At 42.3% G+C, this 24,836-nt stretch overlaps 1 protein-coding gene across 2 annotated transcripts in view; it reads right to left on the reverse strand.

Moving 5' to 3' along the window:
• Positions 1-24,836, reverse strand: part of lrba (LPS responsive beige-like anchor protein) — a 917,803-nt gene that overhangs the window by 186,346 nt on the left and 706,621 nt on the right. For both annotated transcript variants that reach the window (XM_041200623.1, XM_041200530.1), the window contains exon 45: positions 22,984-23,103. In XM_041200623.1, the coding sequence (XP_041056557.1) occupies positions 22,984-23,103 (120 nt within the window). The remainder of the gene's footprint in view (positions 1-22,983; positions 23,104-24,836) is intronic.

Consider the following 24,836-nt stretch of genomic DNA (forward strand, 5'->3'; position numbering starts at 1 on the left):
TAATAGTGCTTACAACGAACATACAATTGGCAGTAGAGTGCTAAACAATGAATGAATGACTTCATAAGAATTTAACAAACCAACATCAACACTGCTCATAAGAATGAAAAAGACTTGCATTTTTATAGCACCTTTCGTGTTCTCAAGCTTATTTAAAGCATCTTTCACAAACAGCAAATACGATAAATTACCAATTGATCCATGTTGGTTGAGCAAAAAATGTTAGGCAGAAAATTTGGAAGACTTTGGGATCTGCAACATCACCTTGGTTTAACTTTTCATTTGAAAGATAGCACGTCCAACAATATGGCACTCTCTGAGTCCTGCATCGGCCTAGATTATGTGTTTGAATCTATGGTTCAAGGACAACTTATAATCTTCTAAACCAAAGGTGAGAGTGCCATCACTGAGTTAAGCTGACAATTAAAATTAAACAAAGAAAAGCTTTCTCTATCCTAAAAATGTTATAAATATTACTGTCCCAATGCTTTTGAATTTGAGTCAAGGGTTCAGATTATTAATTGGTTTATATTTTTAGTTTAAGTTTAATGACAAAGACAAAAGCCTAGTGCAGTACTTTGGCTGGGTAGCTCCATCGCTTCAAATTTGCATAGCTAGGATTTTGGAGGTAAAGGGGAAATAATATAATTCAAGTTGTTATACACAGTACTCAGGAGGTTCTAAATCAAAGTGAGAGAACTTAAAGATACTCTGGTGGTACAGCTGCTACCTGTAATAAGGCCATTTTGTCAGAAGTCATCACATTACTGAGAAGAACACTACAACATTTTTTCATTGTTTATGGACCTGCATCATATTTCTATGACTTGTCATATTTATTGAAAGACTGAACTGTTTGATATCATAATTCACCTTTGCCAAATCATTAAATTGTCTGCCTTCTGCGGTTTCCAATAGTATTTTACTTCAGGTCCTTACATTATATACAAGATTATTTCTCTTTGCATGAACTAAAATCTGCACAAACTATTGGATGTTATTGAACAAATGTGGGTGCAATATGGAGGGTAATTTTGACTTTGTGGAAATGAAAATCAGGAGAGATGTTTAAAAGGTGTCCAAGTCAATACTGCAGCTTGACACTATCAAAGTCAAAATTACCCTGAGAGAGACAGAATGAAAGAAAAGTCAATGTTACTTTGGTCACCTTAATTAATGGTGCGATTTTGTAACATTCAAAATTTTTATATGCTTTAGCAAACCATTCAAATGATCTGTAACTAAGGCAATGTTCTTCCTCCTAATCACTACTTGGAAAAAGTAAGGGGGGTTGACTACTTAATTGGGCAAATATACAAATTACTTCACAATGTAATAACTTATCATTGTTGCACCTTTATCACACTAACATAAAGTATGGAAAAATTGCCCAAAATGAAAAGCAATGCACCTCTACATTTACTATTTCCCCTCTTCGCTCTTTTATCTCTCAAGCAATTTAAAGTCCTTCAACTTTACACTTCCCAATTTATTAGCGGTAACCTCATACTAATTAACTGCAATATTATTATTCCTGGTTAAAACAAATAAGTATGCTGCAAGCTGTTCTGGCACACTCAAACAAAATAGGAGTAACGTATGTAATTACTGCAGTATCTGAAAATCACAGCAAGTGCTTGATGTAAAATTTGTTTCGCTCTTACAAGCACAAACTGCATGCCATTTAACAAGCAGAAAAATACAGGCTAGTCTGATGGCTATTATGTGCAGTGGCCCTGTGCAGCCATGTCAAAAGCAAGTGGCTCTGATCTAAATCCCTTGTTGTTATGGGTCAGTGGACCTGCGGTTCCTGGGCACCCCTTAGGGCCACTTGCAACAGCAGCAGCCTTCCAAGCAACTGACAGCAACAGAAGAGGTCATCAGATGCTGAGCAAGGTCAGGTTGGAGCAGTCAGTGCAGAGACAGCAAGGATCAAGAAAGGAATTAAGTTATTATCTCTTCTATCACCAAGTATGCCATTGTATACAGAATTGCAGATCCTTCCAAAGAAATTTTGCATTTAACTCATATGATGAAAAGGCAACTCCTATGGTTTACCTAACTTCAGCAGGGCTACGATCATGTAAGAAAACCATTACCAATTTACTAAAATGGAAGACAACATTGCAACTCGTTAAAATTATATAATTGCTACACAATGAATGAGTTATGCGGAAATTGTTTATGGATGATACAATTACTTTAAGGAGAACAGCTACAACTTCACATCGTATTCAAATTTATTTAAATTCAAGATATATAATCATAACTTTATCAAATCTAACTTGTTTGGTCCTTAATTTATAGTAGGGCTTCCATTAAAATTATTTCCCAAAACATACTGCATTACTTAAAGATATATATATATATGTACATTGAAAAATGTTGCACTGGCTATTTTTAAACAACCAGATTCTAAGGAATCTTAGAATCCAAATTTTTATGATCACGTGAAATCAAGAAGTGATTCAAAACAATGAAATTCTTTTGAAGTATAGACACTTGTGCAATGGTGGGAAACACAGCAGATAATTCATGCACAGCAAAGTTCCACAATCAGCGCTGTGATAATGACCAAAAAACGGCTTTAAATTTTGTGGTTTTGTTGTATCTTTTGTTTAAAACCTTCGAAAAATGATCAGTAAAATTTGTCTAAAATTAAATGAATGAGGTGAGCAGCAAAAATCCCTCACAAACACTGATGGATGTGACTGCAGAAATTTTTCAATGAGCATTTAAATGATAAGAAAATTGGTTCAGTTTCCATTCATGTAAATATATGCTGTGGAAACAAAGTAATAAAAAGACACTTCCCAAATTTGTCTACTACAGTTGAACAATAAAAAATAACATACTGACTGATAAAATTCTGTCACTTCTCAACCAAGTAACCAACCTTGAAAATAAATACATTTGCAAATTGCTGTTATTTATTCAGAACATTTTTCACTTTTCTAAACTTTTCATTTCTTACTCTCCCTGTTCCCAAAAAACAACCCCCATCAGTTTCTCTGTTTACTGTCACTTCCATTTTAATGAAGAATTTGTGTAAACTGGCGAAAGATACTCTGCTCGAGTGAAGGAAATTACAAGGTAATAGAGTCATTGGTCAACATGTCTTCTGCTCACCATCACAGATTTAGATTTAAAATTTAAAACATGGGAGCATAGCATGTGTTGACTAACACCAGTTTGATACTGTGCCAGTTGGAAATTTCCTTCACAATCTGGTTGGTCTGGATTTCACATATCTAAGAATAGGATTAAGTGTCATTGTAAGGAGAGATTGATGGTGATATCCCATCTATTTTAACAGTTATCAATACCAAGTCTATTAGCACATATTTCAAATTAGGATAATCAGTTTTAAAATAAGCGTGACTATACATGAAAGCACCTTGAATTTAAAAGTACAAACATTTTGTTTTGCACACTTAAGGTGCAATTTTAATATAAGATGAGAGGTGAGCAGCAAATTCATTCCAACTTGCCAGCATGAGGCCTGGGAAATGTTGACTCCTGGTCCTCAGTAACATGGTCCATGCCCAAGTCCAGTCAAACATTCTGGTAATGAAGAAGTCAGCAGGTGGCAGAAGGTTTCAACTGCTTGGTTCTTATTTTAGTGAATCATTATGCAAAATTTTAATTGGTACATTGCTAATACCTTGGGATTTTTGAGCCTTTTGAGATTGTATGTGCTTTCAGAGATTCTCTTATTATACCAACTTGGAATTTGTACTCTATTCCCTTTAATGCACATCAGGAGAGTAAGTATCATTTCAAATGAAATTCAGATACTGCTTTACGAATTTTTTTTAGGAAATCAAAATAACTGCGCTGTACTTGCATAACAGAAGATGGTAATGATCAATGATCGAGGTATATAGATTAAGTGCGCTCAGGACCTACATTAGAGCCACCAGAGCGCTACATTTGGGGTTGGCAAATTTAACACAGCTATATTTTGAAACGGTTTGCTAACTAATTAGATTATTGCTGAAAAACACACCTGCTATCGAAGCTTTTCATAATAAGAACATAAGAAATAGGAACAGGAGTAGACCATTCAGCCTCTCGAGCCTGCTCTGCCATTCAATAAGATCATGGCTGACTTGCTTGTGTTTCGATTTCTGCATTCTCATCTGACCATGATAACGTTTGATTCCCATGCCTAACAAGAATCTATCTACCTCTGCCTTAAAAATGTTCAATGATCCCACCTCCACCATCTCCTGAGGCAGAGAATTCCAAAGTCGCACAACCCTCAGAGTAAAAATTTCTCCTCATCTCTGTCCTAAAAGGGCGATCTCTAATTTTAAAACAGTACCTTCTAGTTATGCACTCACCCACAAGGGGAAACATCCTTTCGGCGTCCACCTTGTCAAGTCCATTCAGGATCTTGTATACTTGAATAAAATCATCCCTCACTCTTCTAAACTACAGTGGAAACAAGCCCAGTCTGTCCAACCTTTCCTCATAAGACAACCCACTCATTCCAGGTATTATTCTAGTAAACCTCCTTTGAACAGCCTCCAATGCATTTACATCCTTCCTTAAATAAGGAGACCAAAACTGCACAAGGTATTCGAGGTGTGCTCTCACCAATACCTTGTGTAGCTGAAGCATAACACCCTTACTTTCATGTTCAATCCCTCCTGTAATAAAGGATAGCATTCCATTAGCCTTAACAATATCACATTTTCCCACATTAAACTCCATTTGCCAGATTTTTGCCCACTCACTCAACCTATCTATATCCATCTGCAGCCTCCTCATGTCCTCTTCACAACACACTTTCCTACCTATCTTTGTGTCATCTGCAAATTTAGCTACCATGTCCTTACTCCCCTCATCTAAGTCATTGATGTAAATTGTAAAAAGTTGAGGCCCCAGTACAGGCCCCTGTGGGAAACCACTTGTCACCTCCTGCCTATCAGAAAAAGACCCATTTATGCATACCCTCTGCTTTCTGCCAGCCAGCCAATCTTCTATTCATGCTAATACCTTGCACTCATCAGGACAGCTAAGCAAGATAAACTAACAGTAAAGGGAACACTAATTGATAGGGGTGCTGCCATGGAAAATGCAGCAGAGAACAGTTAACTGTTAACTGCCAGCTTTAGTTTCAATTTCAAACCAAGCCGGTCGACTCTGGTCAAGGCATTGCAATGGGGGATGAGCCAGAGGATGCCTGTTGTCCAAGCTTTTGTTTAGGTGGAAAAGGCGCAATATGTGGACATGCTCCTTCTGTCTGCAAAGGACAGGGTCCTGTGTGTGAATATATTTGGCTTCTGGTATGTGTAAGTGAGCCACACTGCGAGCCAGGCTGATAATCTTAAACTGGTTTTCAGTAATTCTTAGCACAATCAGGATTTTTTTCTTATTCATTTATGGGATGTGGGCGCCAGCATTTATTGCCCATCCCTAATTGCCCTTGAGCTGCCTTTTTGAACTACTGCAGTCCATGTGATGTAGGTACACCCACATTGCTGTTAGGGAGGGAATTCCAAGATTTTGCCCCAGCAACACTGAAGGAACGGTGATATATTTCCAAGCCAGGATGGTGAGTGGCTTGGAGGGGAAATTGCAGGTGGTGCTGTTCCCATGTGTCTGCTGCACTTGTCCTTCTAAATGGTAGCAGTCATGGGTTTGGAAGGTGCTGTCCAAGGAGCCTTGGTGAGTTCCTGCAGTGCATCTTATAGATGGTACACACTGCTGCTACTGTGCGTTGGTGGTGGAGGGAGTAAATGTTTGTGGGCTGCAAAAATCTTCAGGAAAACATACCAGTTAGTAGATTAGGTAGAGGGGTACCATATGCAATTTAATGTAGGTAAGTGTGAGGTAATACAATTTAGAGAAAAATCAAAAAATGGGATTATACGCTAAATAGAAAGGCACTGATGAAAAGAGAAACCTGAGGGGTTCAAACATAATTTGCTGAAAGTGCAAGTACAGGTAGGTAAAGGTATAAAAGTCAAATATTATTTTGGATTTTATAAATGGGGCATTGAGTACAGGCAGAAAGGAATACTAATGAATTTATACTAAACATTGGTCAGGCCACAGATTGGGAACCTCATAAAAAAGGCATTTAAGCCATAGAGATTTTATATTGTGTAGGTTGTTCAGAATGACACCAGCGATGGGAACTCTAGTTATGAAGAGATTTGAGACACTGGGACAATTTTCTACTGGATTAAAGACTAAGAGGAGATATAATAAGAGACTTATAAAATTATGAACAGTTTTGATAGGTTGAATAGGGAAAGACTATTTCCTCCAGTTGGAGAGTTAGTGATGAGGGATCTTCAATTTGTATTATTAGTGAGAAAGTGAAGAGGTGATTTATGAAAAAATTCTTTATACAAAGGAATTTCCACAGCGGAGTGGTTGATGTAAAGACCACTGCATCTTTTAAAGGAAAATTAGGCAAATATTAGGAGAGAAAGATAGAAAGCTATTGGATTGGAGATGGGCAAAGGGATTAGTTTTCTCTAATACACAATGGCTGGGATTTTCACTGACTCGGAATGACCACACATGCCATTATTAGTGCAGAATATTGTGGCTGAAAGGGCATGGAAGGGCCATAAGTTGGCATGGAGGATGTGAGGGGCCATTGGGGCATGAGTTGGCATGTGGGCTATAACAATCCATCGGGGAGAATGGGGGCATGAGCTGGCATGCAAGGCATGCAGGTGGCATGGGGGGAGTGGGTGGGGATGTGGGCTAAAGGGCCTAAACAATCTTTAATACAACTGGGATAGAGTCACAGAGAAAAGAACCGGGCCTTCTATCCAGCCACCTTGGCATTTAGCCACCCACTTGGCTGCCTATGCTCTGCTTCCAATGTGGGTGGGCATGAATCCATCCCACATCCACCCAGAATAAAAATCACGACATTTAGGGGTCTTTCTACCAAGGTGCGTCTGGCGAGTTGGGAAATTTCCTGACCCAAGCTACCCACTTTAGTAGTGAAAATCCAGGCCAGTGTGTCAAAAAGCATTCTCTCCTCTGTAAACTTTCTTGGTTTTGTGATGAGGTCATGGTTCTCTAAGTATCTCTTATAAATGTCCACATAAAGAATTCTCCTCAGTTGAGAGGCATTTTAGTAAAAGGAGTTGAAATCAAGATGGCATGCACCAAGATTTTAAACTACAATCCACTAAGTTAGTCAAATAGGGAGAAAAGCATTCTTTTATGACCAAGCTATTAACTGATCACAGGCTATTAACAGGGTAGCCCTGGAGCTGAATATATTTTAATTACTTTAAATGAACTGATATGTGTACCAAAAACAAAGCCATTTAATATGTAGGTAACAATAAATTGGAGACAGATGAGGAAAAAGGTACCTAAATAGACAAGAGAAAAGGGCAATGTAACAGTTGGTTCCTTTTGATCTGATACATTGATCACTAAAATTGGAATTTCGTCCAGGTCTAGTAACAGGGCTAACTTACTGAACTGAGAATATCTTCTTTCTGAGAATTCTTATGAATCTAGTATCTGAAACCTTGTAGACCTGATATCAGAAGCACAAGACTCAGACAAAATTGGACCTCAGATCCCCAGCTGGCAGGCTGCAAACACCAGTTGGGCATTCAGAGGCAGTTTCCTGGTTTCTTAAAGATGGAGTTGGGGTTAGTTGGTTTCCTGGTGATGGCCCTCAGGTCAGACCTTGTGGTGATGGTAGAAGAAACAAGCAGTCTTTGGGCCAAGTGCATAGCCAGCAAGTGTAACTCAAGTATTTTTTCATAAACCTATTTTGTGGTGGCCTCCGTTGGTTTGTATAAGAAGTGGAGTCAGGCCACATGTAAACACGCTATTGGCTATGTTCAGGGCAGCCAGGTTTCAGGAAGGAGCCTTCTTTGCTTACGCAAAGGGCCTAACACCTATTTTCAATGCAGGTCTTGGACGCCTACACTGAAGGCTTTACCAGTGTGCTGGGAGGTGCACTTCCAACACAAAAGAACTTTGCCCAGCATGGTGGATGCTTCAACATCCATTTTATGTATGCAAAACTGGCATGCTGTCAATAAAATTTTAGATCCGAGCTTCTTAGAGGAAGTTTCATTGCTGCAATGGAGAAAAGTTCTGTTTAAGGTCAAAAGATATCATGGGGCCGAGAAAGAACACCAACTATAGGGAGACCGTCCAAGGTAAGAAGTGGTAAGTGGCTGTTCGACTTGAAAGAGGTATCAAAAAAGCCAGCTTTGAAGAAATGAAATAAATATTTTAAAAGGGCAGTTGTGCTTTACAGTATGGGATGTTAAAGATAAATATTGAAGGAAAGTGATAACTCTTAACACAAACAAGACCCTTTCATAGAGGTACAAACTACACTATCCAATCACTGGATGTGACCTATTGTATTAGAAACTATAGTATTCGAATTTCATGTTCAGTTAAGAGCAGCTGAAGGAAAGAAAAATCAAGACCAGAGTCATGAAGATTAATTGTCAGGTCAGAGACCAGCAATAACTCTTGGGCACACAAAAGCAGAGTCAGTCAGCATGAAGGTGGTTTAAGACTCTATAGATTAATGTTACTGTACCTACCTCTGACCTACCTTGTCTTTGCTCTTGCTAAAACAAGCCAAAGTTTAAATGAAGATACTGTCTAACAAAGTATTCACTGTTTTGGATGCATTCAATTCAAAAGAAAAATGTTTAAATAACTAACTAAAGCATTGCTATATCAATTAACCCACCAACTTTTTACTGCTGCATGAAATGGTCATAATATTTAAAAATTCCAGCAAGCCTGCACAATTGCTGTGTATTCTACATGTTAAAGAATTTAACAGAATGTTGTGATTGGACTAGAATAAAACAAACAATAATAAATCTATTAAGGACCTACTAAAATCATTAAGATTGCTATATTTAGCAATGGGGAAAAACAATTCTAAAGTGAGGGCCAGAATATTGTGCATATCTCCCCCTGGTTTGAAAAACACGCCAGCCTTAATGCACCTCCTACGACGTGACACATTTCTGTTCCTAACTAACTGTTAGTGCTAAGTAACTAGCTGACAGTAATTGCATTTTTAAGCATCTGTGACAAATTTCCCTCAAAGTGGAAATCTTTATACTACAAAAAACTATATTGCAACATTAGAAACTGGGACAACTGTGCGGGCTACAACAATAAACTGGCAACAACATTAGTTATTTCTGGGAGAGGGGTTGAAAAGAAAGAAGAGCAATAAAAGCAATTTTTGTTGTTTTGGACCTTTTTCAAAGAAAGTTTACAGGGTTGTGAACAAATATCTATCATTTGATAGAAAGGGTAAGAATAATGATTAAAAATTCTAAACAACTGTAAAGTTATTCAAAGCAGATAGCATAGGATTTGACAACATTATAAACACACACTAGGATCATCCTAGAATGCAAAAAAAAAATCCCTGGCTTCTCTTCTACCCTGCCCCTTTCACCCTTATCTAAAACAATAAGTGCAGGGAGCTCAATGACGTTTTAGTAGCAAGTATCTCTGCTGCTTCCCGTCCTTCTCATAGTCCACCAGGCCAATCCCTGAAAGCTCTCCATCCTATCCATGAACTCACTTTCTTTCGTTTCTCTCCCATCCTGCACCTCTTGCCCGTCTGAGCTTTTGTGTCTATGAGGCCCGCCTCCTGCTCCTTCCACCCCATTTCCACAAAACTGCTGACTAGTCAACCTCTCTTCCCTGCCCCCATGTTGGCTGATATTATCAACAGTTTCCCTCTCATTAGGTACAATGCTCCTTCCGTTCAAATCTGCCACCCCCTACATTTTTTCCTTTATTCTTTCATGGGTTGTGGGCATAATAGGGAAGGCCAATATTTGTTGCCTATCTGCAATTGCCCTTGAACTGAGTGGCTTGCTAGGTCATTTCAGAAGATGGTTAAGAGTCAAGGGGGAAGGTGATGGCATAGCGATAATGTTATTGGACTAGTAATCCAGAGGCAAGGCTAATACTCTGGGATAAAAGCAAAAAATTGCAGATGCTGGAAATCCAAAACAAAAACAAAAATACCTGGAAATACTCAGCAGGTCTGACAGCTTCTGCAGAGAGGAATACAGTTAACGTTTCAAGTCCGAATGACTCACCAGTTCTGATGAGGAGTCATTCGGACTCGAAACGTTAACTGTGTTCCTCTCCGCAGATGCTGTCAGACCTGCTGAGTTTTTCCTAATACTCTGGGACACAGGTTCAAATCCTACCATGACAGCTGGTGGAATTTAAATTCAATTAATAAATCTGGAATGAAAATGAAATCATTGCCGATTGTTGTCTGGTTCACCAATGTCCTTATCTGCTGTCCTTACCTGGTCTGGCCTACATGTGACTCCAGATCCACAGTAATGTGGTTGACTCTTAAATGCCCTGTGAAATGGCCAGCAAGCCACTCAGTTGTATCAAACCTCTACAAAGTCTAAAAGGAATGAAACCGGACGGACCACCTGCCATCAGCCTAGGCATCGGAAATGACAATGACAAACCCAGCCCTGTTGACTCTCCTGACTAATATCTGGGGACATGTGATATATATTCATGGAACAGCATACTAACAGAATCATACCTTAAAGACATTGTCCCAGACACCACCATCACCATCCCTGGATGTGTCTTGTCCCACTGGCAGGGCACACCCACCAGAGGTGGTATACAGCAGAAGGGAGTACCCTGGGAGTCCTCAAGATTGACTCTGTACCCCATGAAGTGTAATGGCATCAGTTTAAACATGGGCAAGGAAATTTCCTGTTGATTATCACCTACTGCTCCCCCACCTCTAACTCTTCCCCCATCCACTGCCCCCCACCACCCCCAGCCTCAGCTGATGCATCAGTACTCTTCCAACTTGAACATCAGTTGGAAGAAACACTGTGGGTGGCAAGGGCTACAGAATTTTCTCTGGACGGGGGACTTCAAAGTCCATCACCAAGAGTGGCTCGGTAGCTCCAGTACTAAACGAGCTGGCTGAGTCCTAAAAGACATAGCTTCTAGGCTGGGTCTGCTGCAGGTGTGAGAGAACCAAGAGAGGAAAATACCTACTTGACTTCGCACTCACCAATCTCCCTGTCACAGGTGTATCTGTCCATGACAGGATTGGTAAGGCTGACCACTGCACAGTCCTTGTTCAGACAAGGTCCCATCTTTACATGAGGATATCCTCTGTCGTGTTGTGTGGCACTATCGCTGCACTAGATGGGATACATTTCGAATAGACCTAGCAGCTCAAAACTGGACATCCATGAGGCACTATGGGCCATCAGCAGCAGCAGAATTGTACTCCACCATAATCTGTAACCTCGTGGCCCGGCATATCCCCCACTCTACCACTACCAACAAGCCGGGTAATCAACCCTGGTTCAATGAAGAGTGCAGGAGGGCATGCCAGGAGCAGCGCCAGGCATACCTAAAAATGAGGTGGCAACCTGGTGAGGCCACAACACAGGACTACTTGCATGTTCAACAGTGGAAACAGCATGTGATAGACAGAGCTAAGCAATTCCACAACCAATAGATCAGATCTAAGCTCTGCAGCCCTGTCACATACAGTCATGAATGGTGGTGGACAATTAAATAAGAGGCGGTGCCACAAATATCCCTATCCTCAATAATGGGGGAACCCAGCACATCAGTGCAAAAGACAAGACTGAAGCATTTACCATCATCTTCAGCTAGGAGCGCCGGGTGGATGATCCATCTCGGCCTCCTCTCGAGTTCCACAGCATCACAGATGCCAGTCTTCAGCCTATTCGATTCACTCCACATGATGCCAAGAAATAGCTGAAGGCACTGGCTACTGCAAAGGTTACAGGCCCTGACAACATTCTAGGAATAGTACTGAAAGCTTGTGCTTCAGAACTAGCTGTGCCCCTACACAAACTATTCCAGTATAGCATCTACTCTGGCATCTACCCAGCAAAGTGGAAAGTTCCCCAGGTGTGTCCTGCACACAAAAAGGACAAATCCAACCAGGACAATTGCTGCCCCATCAATCTACTCTTGGTCATCAGCAAAGTGATGGAAGGTGTTGTCGAGAGCGCTATTCGCACTTACCCTGCAATAATGCTCACCGATGCTCAGTTTGGACTCCTCCAGCTCCTTATCGCTGTTGCCTTGAGCCAAACATAGACAAAAGAGCTCAACTCAAGAGATGAGCTAAAGAGTGGCTGCACTTGACATCAAGGCAGCATTTGACCAAGTGCAACATCAAGGAGCCTTAGCAAAACTAGAGTCAATGGGAATCAGGGGAAAATTCTCCACTGGTTGAAGTCATACCCAGCACAAAGGAAGACTGAAGTGGTTGTTGGAGGTCAATCATCTCAGCCCCAGGAGTTCCTCAGGGCAGTATCCTACCATCTTCAGTTGCTTTTTCAATGACCTTCCTTCCATCATAAGGTCAGAAGTGGGAATGTTCGCTGATGATTGCACAATATTCAGCACCATTTGCAACTCATGTGCTGAAGCAGTCAATGTCCATATCCAGCAAGGCCTGGACAACATTCAGGCTTGGGCTGATAAGTGGTAAGTAACATTCATGCCACACAAGTGCCAGGCAATGACAATCTCCAATAGGAGAGAATTCAAACATCTCCACTTGACATTCAATTTCATTACCATTGCTAAATCCCCTGCTATTAACACCTTGGGGCATACCATTGACCTGAAACTGAACCGAACCAGGCATATAAATACTGAGGTTACAAAAGCAGGCCAAAGACTGGGAATTCTGCAGTGAGAAACTCACCTCCTGACTCCCCACACCTTGTTCGCCATCTACAAGGCAAATATCAGAAGTCTGGTCGAATACTCTCCACTTGCCTGGATGAGTGCAGCTCCAACAACACTCAAGAAGCTCGACACCAACCAGGACAAAGCAGCCTGCTTAATTGGCACCTCACCCACCACCTAAAATATTCACTTCCTCCACCACCTTCGCACAGTGGCAGCAGTGTGTGCCATCTACAAGATGCCCTGCAGCAATGCACCAAGGATCCTTTGACAGCAACTTCCAAACCCCACGACCGAAACCACCCAGAAGGACAAGGGCAGCAAACGCATGGGAACACCACTACTTTCAAGCTCCACTTCAGGCCACACACCATCCTGATTTGGAACTATATCACCGTTCCTTCACTGTTGTTGGGTCAAATCCTGAAACTCCCTTCCAGCAGCACTGTGCGTGTTCCTACAACATTCAGACTACAGCAGTTCAAGAAGGCAGTTCACCACCACCTTCTCAAGGGCAATTAAGGATGGGCAGTAAATACTGGTCCAGTCAGCGATGCCCCCATCCAATGAACGAATAAAAAAATCCACATTACTGTGGATCTGGAGTCACATGTAGGCCAGGCCAGGTAAGGATGGCAGATTTCCTATCCTATAGGAGATTAGTGAACCAGATGGGTTTTTACAACAAGCGATGATAGCTTCATGGTCACAGTTACTGAGGCTAGCTTTCAATTACAGATTTTATTAATTGAATTCAAATTCCACCAGATGCTTTGTAAGGATTTGAACCTATGTCCCCAGAGCATTAGCAAAGTCCTCATCGTCAGCAAAGTCCATATGTTGTTGCTTCCCAAATCCACATTTCCCATAGCTCCATGGTTAAACACCTCCAATCAGGTTTCAACCACTGCCAGAGTAGTGAAATGGCCCTTATCAAAGTCACAAATGGCGTCCTACATGACTGTGACTGTTAAACTATTGCTCCACATCCTTTGTGACCTTTCGACAATTAACTACAACATCCTCCTCCAATGCCTCTCCATTATCCAGCTAGGTGGGACTGCCCTCAACTGGTTCCATTCTTATCTATCCAATCTAGTCACAGTCACCTTCAATGGCTTCTCCTACTGCTCCTGTACCATCACTTCTGGAGTCTTCCACAGGTTTTATCTTTGCTCCCATTTCTATTTCTTGTCTATGTGCTGCCCCTTAACGACATCATCCGAAACAGGACAGGTTAAATATATAAGCTGATGACATCAGCTCTTCCTAATCACCATCTCTCTCAGCCCCTCTGCCACCTCTGATTTGTCACGTGGCTTCTCTGACGTCTGTATTGAATGGACAGAAATTGGGAACCATTGTCTTCAGTCCCCACCAAAAATTCTGATCCCAAGTCACTGATTTCATCCCTCTCCCTGGTCAGTTCTGAGGCTGAATCAGACCAATTGCAACCATGGAGTCATATTTTACAGAGATGAGCTACAGATCCTTGATTCATTCCATCATGGAGGCCATCTGCATCTAATCTCGCTGTTTCATTTGTCCTTGCAGGAGAAAAGGGTTCACAATGCCAGAGAAAGGGCACTGAAAGGAAGAGGGGTGCCCTTTTTCCACATCTTGACTGCAGAGGAGGAGGGAGCCATGGAGATTGCAAGAGTGGTCCCCCAGGAGCAAGCTGAGGAAGCAGAGATGGGCATTACTGGTGGAGAGGATGAAAAGATATTGTCAATCAAGTCTGCTTGCAGGAGGGTCTTTTGAAATTAAAAACATTTCAGAAGATTCATACTGGTGTCCATTACTCTAACATAAACTGGCTATTCTGTCTCCTTCCACCTCTGTAACATCACCCCTCTCCACTCCTGCTTCAGCTCATCTGGTGCTGAAACCCATATCTGTGCCTTTGTTACCTCCAGGCATAACTATTCAGATGCTCTCCTGGCTGCTCTCCCATCTTGTAATCTCTGAACTTGAGCTCATCCGAAACACTACTGCCTGTATCCTAACATGCACCAAATCACATTCATTCATCACCCTTGTGCTCACTGAGCTACACTGGCACTTGTTCTGGTCATACCTTGATTTTCAAACTTTCTTGTTTTCAAATCCCACCATAGTCTTGCCCGTGTTTAACTTTGTAACCTCCTCCAGCATTAGTGCTGAAATTTCTGTACTGCTCCAATTCTGAACCTTTGAGCATTACAGACTTTAAACATTCATGCACTGGCAGTGTCTTTAGCTGCACAGGCCCGAATCTCTGAAATTCCTTCCCTAAACTTCTATACCTCTTTCTTCTTTAAGATTCTCCTTAAAACCTATTTCTTTGATCAAATTTTTGATCACCTATCCTAATAGCTCATATGGCTTGGGGTTAATTCTTGTCTAATAATGTTCCTGTGAAATACCTTGGGATATTTTACAACATTGAAGATGCTATATCAACAACAACAAGTTGTTATTGTTGTTCTGTGACTTCATTGTTCCCTTCAGTTTCAATTTGAATACTGTATTGTATAAACAATACTGACTTACTCTCTTTTGTTTCTTGTTTTGGATGAAGGTAGAAAGAAGATTGATGCAATTGTTATATCTAATACCATTATATAATAGTTGCACTGATCTGCATTCTATTTTTATATTTTAAAAAACTGTATAATTAAGTACCCCTGATGCTCAAATCAGTGGCCTGAGATCATTTTCCTAAAAGTACAGTTTTTTTTAATGATCTGCAATGCTGTTAATTTCCTCCCTACTGGAAGGTCTTAACATTTGTTTATTTATTATTTTTGTTTTGTGGGGGGACTGGGTTAGGTAGGGGTCTAAGAACTTTGCTCTTATTTTCCACAAATCTTCACACAAATGTCTTTACAGACCTCCCATGAAGATTTAATAGGAGGAACAGAAGAATATTTTCTTAAACATTTTGGAGATATGTATTGCAGCCACAGTATTAAAAGCCTAAAAACTTGAAAATATGCTTTATGTTTTGAGATAAAATATCCACTCCTGGAAAAATATCACGTGTTTCTGATTTTTAAAAGAGCAGTTGCTTTGTGTTAAAAAAAAAAATCAGGTAGCATTGGGACTCTGGTACTTAGGGAAATATTGAAAGTAAAGACATCTTTCATCAAAAAAACAGGCAACTCACAAAAAAATTAAGAACAATTAATTTGAATTTGTTAAAAGACACTACCATAAGAATATTGAGATAAGTTCAAGCAAAGGTTATATCCCAGTACAGCAATGTAAGGATTAGGCCTTTGCTTTGATCATGAACCCCAAGGCGTTCACGGTACGAAGACATGAATTGGTTGTGACCACACATATGCTTCAGTTTTCGTCATTAAAGTGTGATACCTACTAGCATGAACTCTCTCCACAGCCAATTCATGTGATTCTCTGCAATGTTGATTACCACTGGCCTCCAGGCAAAGCCAGCTAACTGATATTTGAAGAACAAATCAAAATAATCAATCAGTCCACTGTGCAGGAGGGTCTTTTGAAATGAAAAAGATCACAGAAGATTCGTCCTGGTGTCCATTACCTTAACATAAACTGGATATTCTGTACACATGGAAATAAACTGGTATGTCAGGGAAACTGACTCATTGTTGTGTTATACTCAGTTGCAACTTCATTCTGTGATTAAAACTTACACTGAATGGAAGTTCATGAAAATATAAGAACAGTGAAACTTTCAGGTTGTTGACATTACAAGCTTGTGCACTGAATAGAAAAATTTATTTGAGTTGTAATGTACAGCTGAATCCTATTCATTTGAATACCCTGGGGGAGATTAGAATCTTCCATTTATCTGTTCATCCTCACTAGATAAAGTACATTTACACAACATAGATTTGGAATCAATTAGCAACTAAGAACATCTCCTACTCCTTTTTGGTAAACTTTTCTTTATAATCCCACTGAATCTATTCCCTATGTGCCACAAAAAGCACTATCTGGATGCTGGGGGGTGGGGAAGCATCTACTTTTTTCCTCTTTATCCCATGCCTGAGATCAGAAACACATATGTAGTAAACTAAGATTTGAATCTCATGGGCTTGATTTTCCCTCTGGGGTCAGGAAACGGACATTGGGACCATTTCTGGGTCCCAATCACCACCCCCACCCAGGGAGAAGTCGTTGCAGTTCCCGATTTTCATGCAGACAGGCTACAAATTGGCTTGAGGACTGGTTGAGTTGGGCAGCCAATTAGTGGCCGCAAGGACTGGAATGGAGGTAGGAATGTGCAAGTGCAAACCCCATTTAAACACACTATGGCAACCATTACTGTGGCTGCCATTTGAATGAGAAAATGGATGCACAATGATCAAACAAGAAAAGCAGAAGTCTGGCACTTGGGTCAGGGCTGTCCCTGCTGGAGGTCTTCCTGGAGGCAATGAGGTAGAGGAGGAGGATCCTCTTTCCAGAGGGTGGCAGAAGGCAGCCACTCTTACAGAAAAAGCTGGCATGGCTGCAGGCTGCTGCAACGGTCAACAGCAGGAATATGCTCAGAGGAGCTGGGTCCATTTCCAGAAAAGATTAATGGCCTTCTTTGCTCCATCAAGGTGAGTGCAGGCCCTCATGGCAGGCCTCTGGGCATCAAACTCCAGCAGGCACACCAACTGAGAAGCCTGGGGTGCATGCTGCTCCTGAATATGGGGAAATGAGTGCCCAGAGTACTAACTGACCCCTCAGCAAAGTTCAGAGGCCTAGTGCTGTTGAGGGCTTGCCAGCACTGATACATGTAGTTTCCAATGCCAATGAGCCACTGGCACTGGTCATAGAGGCCAGCAGTGCCTTATCTCTATTTTGTCCTTGCAGGAGAAAAGGACAATGCCTGAAAAACGGCACTGACAGGAAAAGAAATGCCCCATCTCTACATCTTGACTGTCATGAAGGAGGGAGCCATGGAGATTGGAAGGGTCCTACAGGAATAAGTCGGGGAAGGAGAGATGGGCATTAATGGTGGAGAGGGTAAAAAGATATTGCAAACTGTAGGTGAAGGGGGTAGACTGCCAGGATCCAAAGACTCAGCAGCTCTGGAGAGACTTCTGCTCTCCAAGGTTGGTTCTCATGATCTTTTCTTGTGTTTCCCACAGGTTCTACATGGAGGGGGAACAACTGAATCCTGTGAAGGCACCGGGCAAGAAATGGAAACAGAGACATCAGAGCAAGCATTGTCACGTCTTACAAATGCACCATCCCATCAGCTCAGATACATTTATATTGGTGGGTTCTTGTGCATGCTTAGATTGGGTAGGCACTTGGGCATGAGCATCACACTAGCGAGCAGGACGAAGTGAGAAAAGCAGAGGCAGTTGTAGGCAGTTCCCCTCAGAAGATGGAGGACAGACAAAGTCACGCTCAGCTGGGCACACATGAGCAAGGCTTGGGAGTCATGACAAAGGAGGCTCTACTTAGACCAAAAGGAATAGATGTGTACCCACATGTCAGAGCTCCCTGAGGCAGTGCCACGTCATGGGCTGAGAATGGAGGGGTCCGTTCAACTCATGTGAGCTACCATGGCTCAGGGTTTGAAAGTTTGAGCTGCTCCATTGAGAGACTGGCCAACCGATGGGGAGTCATATGTAGCAAACTCAGAATGCTTGCAGAAGCAGCGCACTGATTTTAACAGGATGCATGCCACACCCTCAAGTATTGATTGGTCAGTGGTGCTGGTGGCACAGAGATGTTTGGACTGAATGCCCGTTGTGCCCCAGTTGGTGCTTCCCGAGCCTTCTGGAGACAGGAGGAGGAGGATTGAGGGTGCGACCGCTCATGGGATGCCATCTCATGGTTGGCCTCCTTTGCTCCTCTGACTGATGGAACATCAGTGCAGCATAGCGCAGTGATGGAGTTGCCCCTGCATTGATGCTGATACAGCACCCTCTGGAGGTTCCCCACTGGTGCCTTCATGATGAGGACAATCGCCACGGGCATCCCAGCCACAAACTGAGGCAAGAGAGCAGGCTGCCTCTACCTGATCCGAAGCCTCAAGGGGAGACCCATGTAGGAGAAGCCGAGCCGATGCCACTGTGTGGGCAGAGCACTGAGCAGTTTGATGGGTTTGCCTCATCTGTAAACGTGCACTTGTTCTCCTATTCAACACAACATAAATATTGACACATGGCACCAGACTTACTTGCTTCTATTCTTTAATGGCGACACGGGAAAAGGAGGCAGTGTTGAAGAGGAGCAAGGGTCCTCTGGAGGAGAATACTGAAACTTTTGGGAAGATGTGCATCCTTCATTGACGTTAAGAGTGCATCTATTACAGGCTGTGTCTTCAATGGGAGTGCTCTCACAGGCAGCTCAAAGGGAGTTCCAGACTAAACCACCCTCCTTGGTTAGAAGGACTCACCTGAAAGGGCTTGGATCAGATGATCCCTGATGTTGATGGTATCCTGATAAAACTCGAGTCCTGCGCTCAGCCATCTCCCTGTACAAACAGAGCACCAATTTTCTGCATCTTCCTCCTCCTCCTCTTTCATGCCTTGATCCTCCTTTTCCTCTAAAATGAACTGCTGTTCCTCCAAGGCCTCACCATCTTAAAGGTTCACAACGCTCTGGAGGGCACAGTGGACCACCACAATACACGAGACCCTTGCAGGAGTATAGCATTCCAAGCACTAAAGTTCAAAAGTCAAATGGCCTGATTGATATTGGTCCTTTTTTTTTTCATTAATTCAAGGAATGTGGGTGTCACTGGCTAGGTGAGCATTTATTGCCCATCCCTAATTGTTCTTGAAAAGGTGGTGGTGAGCTGACTCATTGATACCCTGCAGTCCATATGGTGTAGGTATACCGACAGTACTGTTCGGGAGGGAGTTCCAGGATTTTGACCCAGTGACATTGAAGGAACGGCGATATATTTCCAAGCCAGGATGGTGAGTGGCTTGGAGAGGAGCTTCCAGGTAGTGGTGTTCCCACGTATCTGCTGTCTTGTCCTTCTAGGTGGTTGTGGTCGTGGGTTCAGAAGGTGCTGTCTAAGCAGCCTTGGTGAGTTTCTGAAGTGTATCTTCTGAGCAAGTTGCTTTATTTGTAGTGCCTCTGTGGCTGTTTTGGGGCTAGAATGAAAAGCTCAAGGAGCCTGGGCTGTCGGAGGATTAAAGAATCATGGTAGCTGTCAGGAAGGCGAGTGCACACATGCAGGAAGCTCATGCTTTGGTCTTCAACCAATTTACTTTTGAGGGAATGAAAACCCTTCCTGTTGAAGAATCAAATGGGCGGTCACTTGGTGCCTTGCTGGCTACACGGCTGCAAGTGAAGATGCTCCTTTCCAGGGGGAGTTCAGTCAAGCAGGTAAAACCCACTGCCCTTTGTGTCCATGAGGCTGTGTCTGTCTGGAACTGAATGTACTGCCCAGTTCTCGCAAATAGGGCATCAGTGACCTACATGATGCAACGGTGTGCAGCTGTTTGCGAGAAGTCATCAAGATCCACAGCTAATCCTTGGAAGGAGCCAGGGGCAAACAAGTTCAAAACCACAGTGACTTTGACAGCTACTGGCAGGTAGGGCTAGCAGTGCTGCAAGCTGTGAGGTCCTCTACCATGAGGGAACAAATTTCTGTGACTATCTGCCTGGATAAGCACAGTCTCCTATGGTTTGCCAACACATCCTGGTATCTCTGTCTTTGGCAGTAGATTCTATGCTGAGGGTATGGACATCCATCCCTCTCTTAAGCCTCCTACATGCTCACAGCTCTGCCTCTCCTGCTGAGGATGTTGCTTGTCATTGCCACTAGGCCCAAAATCTGAGAACTGTGCTCCCATTACCAGCTATTACCTTCCTTGAGCTCAGCTGGACTCTCTATAATGTCATTAAGCCTTAACCCTCTTCGCCTATTTCCCCTTGATGCCAGGAGGGTGCATTGCGCGAGTGCACACAGAACACATTCCCTACAAGCTCCTCACACCCAATGGTACTTATGTGCCAATGGCTGAGTGTCCCTCTCAGTCACGTCCCATTTTATGGCCCCACTTCAGTTGATGGTGAGGCCAAGACTGACTCCCTACTGCTTTGCTGCTTCCATGCACTTGATCTACTCCTGATTTAGTGTGCAACACATGCACTCCCACCAGAATCCTAAACTGGCCCTCAATGAGTTCACTAGGAGCTCATTGAAAACTTTTATTGGCCTCATTCCTGAGTCAGGTGGCTTAGGGGCCCAACTTTCCCCATCCTGATAAAACTTGCTGGCGGTAGAATGGTATCAGGAAGACGACACACCGACCAGCAATACTATCTTTAGCGCCTGTCCGCCTCTGCTCTTGCCCCTAGCTGCACCTAAAAATCCAGCCCCATGTCTTTTCACTCATCATTTGGAGTTTTGACTGTCAGTAACTGTGCCTATGCTTTTGTGGAGTTCATTGTGGCCTAAACCTCACTTAAATGCAAGTTATTTCTTGAATATGAAGTCTTCTCCTCAGTCAGTTAATGGTAATTCCTAGTTACTTCTATATGGCAGAATTTTACAGTACTGAGATTCTACAGTCCTGCTGATATGAATGCACATTTGAATGGCTCGCCACAATTTATGGCTCCGTCCCCACCACGACCGGGCCTTAAAATTCAGCCCTATATGTAATTTTCAGTCACTGGAATATCATCAATGATATTTAAAAGGAAATCAGGCTGAACTATCTTTTAAATGGAACTAAGTGAGGAAGTAAATGATTTGTTGCACGTTGTGTTTTGATTTTATAGTTGAGGGGTCTGAGACCTACTAGGTAATCCAATACATCAACCTTAATTGCATGTGCTTTTGTCAAATCCTGGGCTGATTGGCAGACAGCTTTGCTGCAAAGGAGTATCCCATTTGTTGGGGTGTGGAGAGAGCGCAGGGGGGAAGAGAACATGATGGTGCTCATCTCACATTGACCATTTACAGGCTGTAAAGTTGAGTAGCAAAATTCACCTACACTAAAAAAAACCTGGAAAAATTAGAATGAGCAAGGTATTTGAAAAACAATTTACAGTGAAATTATATCATTGATGCAGCAAAACATCCCATCCCAAGTACTTTATAGCAGATAGAGAAGATGGATGGACAAACTCAAACTGAGTAGGAATGGGAAATGAATGGCAAATGAAAGAAAGGGAGTATGAACAGGCAGATTTTGAGGAAAAATTTGGCAGTGGGGATAAAGGTAGCAAGGTTAAATGTTTAGAAAGAGAATTTCAGGGTTTACGGCAATGAGGACTAAGACTCTGTAGGGTGCAGCAAAAATGTGAATGGGGAGAAATTAATAACAGTTCACACTCAATAATGGAGGATGTGAGCTGAAGGGACATGGAAAACATAGGACTAGAAAAAGTGGTAGAGGAAGATTGGAATAAGATCATTAAATAATTTGTAAGCAAGGGTTTTAAATCAAGGCACGGGGTGGGTAGGAAGCCAATGGAAAAGGGAGTGATGTGTAAGCTGGAGTGAGCAGAGAACAGGATGCTGTTGGCAGAGATCTGAATGAATTAGTATTTTTATAGTGGGGAAAACACAGTGGTTGAGCCTGGCGATGATGGAAGCATAGATGAGGATGAGAGTGCATATGGAGGATGGTAATATTGTAAAAATGGAATTATGCATTATTGCTGACAGACTGGACGTGAAATTTGAAGCTTAGCTCAGTGTCTGGCAGGAGAATGAGGTTGTGCACATCTGGACACACAGCAGTGAGGAAGGGAGGTGGACTCAGGATGGTCAAGGCGTAGAATTTCAAGTAAGAGCTAAACGGGCTACGTTAGGTTTTGCTTGTGTTTAGCTAGGGGGAGTTCTAACCTAGCTTATCCACTATAGTATATCAAGCATCACAGCAATGGTCATGGCACTAACAGTGTCGACCAGAAAACATGCAGAAGCTGAAATCATGGTGAGTGGCAACATGTAAATAAAGAATAAGAGAATTAACTCTTGGGGTTCACTAGATGTGACAATGGGGCATGGAAGGTCCAGAAATTACAGGTGGTGTTTGGCTAAGATAGAAATAGGCTGGTATGGAGCTGTGAAAGGTCAGTGCTGTGAAGGTACAGAAGGTCATAACCAAAATTGGGAATTAATTCTCTGTGTATACTCTATCAACCATGGCCAAGAACTTTCACAAGTGAGAACATCCACTTTGACTTAAGTCGCAAATTTTCAGAACTTTATCACTTCATCAGAAACTGATGAATTTACTTTTAGAAATACTGGCCACATTGTTTAAGGCTACCACAGCAGATTTTCAATATAACATAGAACAGGATATTACATACCTTTACATCAGAGGTATCACGCTGGCAGTTCCGCCAAGCTCTGGACACCGCTGAAAATGTTCTGTCAGCATGATCAAATTTTCCTCCTTGTAGGTTTAGAAAGAAGGTAGTAAATGGTTCCTGCATAGGAAAAGATTTAGGAACATTGGAAAAAAATTACCATCCTGTATTTAAACCAAACAACCATGGGTAGTCAGTTATGGAAGAGACAATATCTGACATTCATTGAGCTTTGATGCATTGGAAATCAGATTATGGTAACTTGTCAGAGCTTCTCTGCCATGTCTCCTTGCACATTTCGACTTCGAGACAAGCTTTTGGATTTACTTAATTGGGTTATTTTCCCATTTGGTTTTCCATTTTGGATTCCTCGGAAGAGTGCAGTCAGAACCAAGTCCGTGGCACCACGGGCAGCTCAACTGTACATGAGGGAAGGAGAAAGAAAGAGCAGCAGTGACAAGGGATTTGTTAGTCGGGGAACAGACAGATGTTTCTGTAACTGTAGACATGACTCCAGGATGGTATGTTGCCTCCCTTGTGCCAGGATCAAGGATGTCACGGAGCGGCAGCAGGACATTCTTCTGGGGAAGGGTGAACAGCCAGAGGTCGGGTCTGCATTGGTACCAATGACTTAGGTAGGAAGGGAGGATGAGGTCCTGAAAGCAGATTTCAAGGGCTAGGAAGGAGACTGAAAAGCAGGACCTCTAAAGCAGTAATCTTAGGATTACTCCCAGTCCCACGTGTTAGTGTGCATAGCAATAGGAGAACTGACTGATTGATCACGTGGCTGGAAAGCTGGTGTAGGAGGGAGGGCATCAGGTTCCTAAGGCATTGGGACTGGTTCTGGGGAAGGTGAGATCGGTACAATCTGGTTCTGGGAAGGTGAGATCCCAGATGGTCTACACCTGAATAGGACTGGGACAAATATCCTCACGGGGAGGTTTGCTAGTGCTGCTGGGGAGGGTTTAAACTAGATTGGCAGGGGGATGGAAACCCGAGAGCAGTTTCAGATAGGACAAATTCAGAGACAGAACATTAGTGAGTGACTCTGAAAGACAGAAGAAGCAAAGGTTAAAAAGTGTACAGCACAGAAATTTAGCTGTGTTAAATGGTGTATTTTTATATATATATATATAAAAATGCAAGGACCATAATTAAAGCCGATGAGCTGAGGGCACTGATTGACATGATATCATTGCTATTACAGTAACTTGGCTTAAAGAGGGGCAAACATGGCAGCTCAACATCCCTAGATATAGGGTTTTCAGTCAGAATAAAGAGGGGGATAAAAAAGGTGAATGTGTAGCGTTATTGGTTAAGGAATCAATTACAGCTGTGAGGAGGGATGATACACTAAATGAATCATCAAATGAGGCCACATGGGTTGAGCTCAGAAGTGAAAAAAGGAGCAGCCACACTGCTAGGAGTGAACTATGGACCCCCAAATAGTGAGATGGAGATAGAACAGCAAATATGTCAGCAAATTTCTGAGTGCAAAAACAATAGGGCAGTAATAGTTGGAGACTTCAACTACCTTAATATCAACTGGGATACAAACAATGTGAAAGGCAAAGAGTGCACAAAATTCTTGAACTGCATTCAGAACTTTTTTAGTCAGCTCACAACAAACCCAATGAGAGGGGGCACAATTCTAGATTTAGTCTTAGAAAATGAAGCAGGGCAAGTGGATGAAGTAGCAGTGGATGACCATTTTGGAGGTAGTTAGATTTAGAATCACTTTGGAAAAGGACAAAGATAGAACAGGAGTAAAAGCTCTAAATTGGGTGTAAGATGAATTTTATGCGGTTGAGAAGTGTTCTGATGAAAGTGGACTGGATACAGCCACTTGAAGG

The sequence above is a fragment of the Carcharodon carcharias genome, chromosome 1 (genome assembly GCF_017639515.1).
Source record: "Carcharodon carcharias isolate sCarCar2 chromosome 1, sCarCar2.pri, whole genome shotgun sequence".
NCBI classification, from domain to species: domain Eukaryota; kingdom Metazoa; phylum Chordata; class Chondrichthyes; order Lamniformes; family Lamnidae; genus Carcharodon; species Carcharodon carcharias.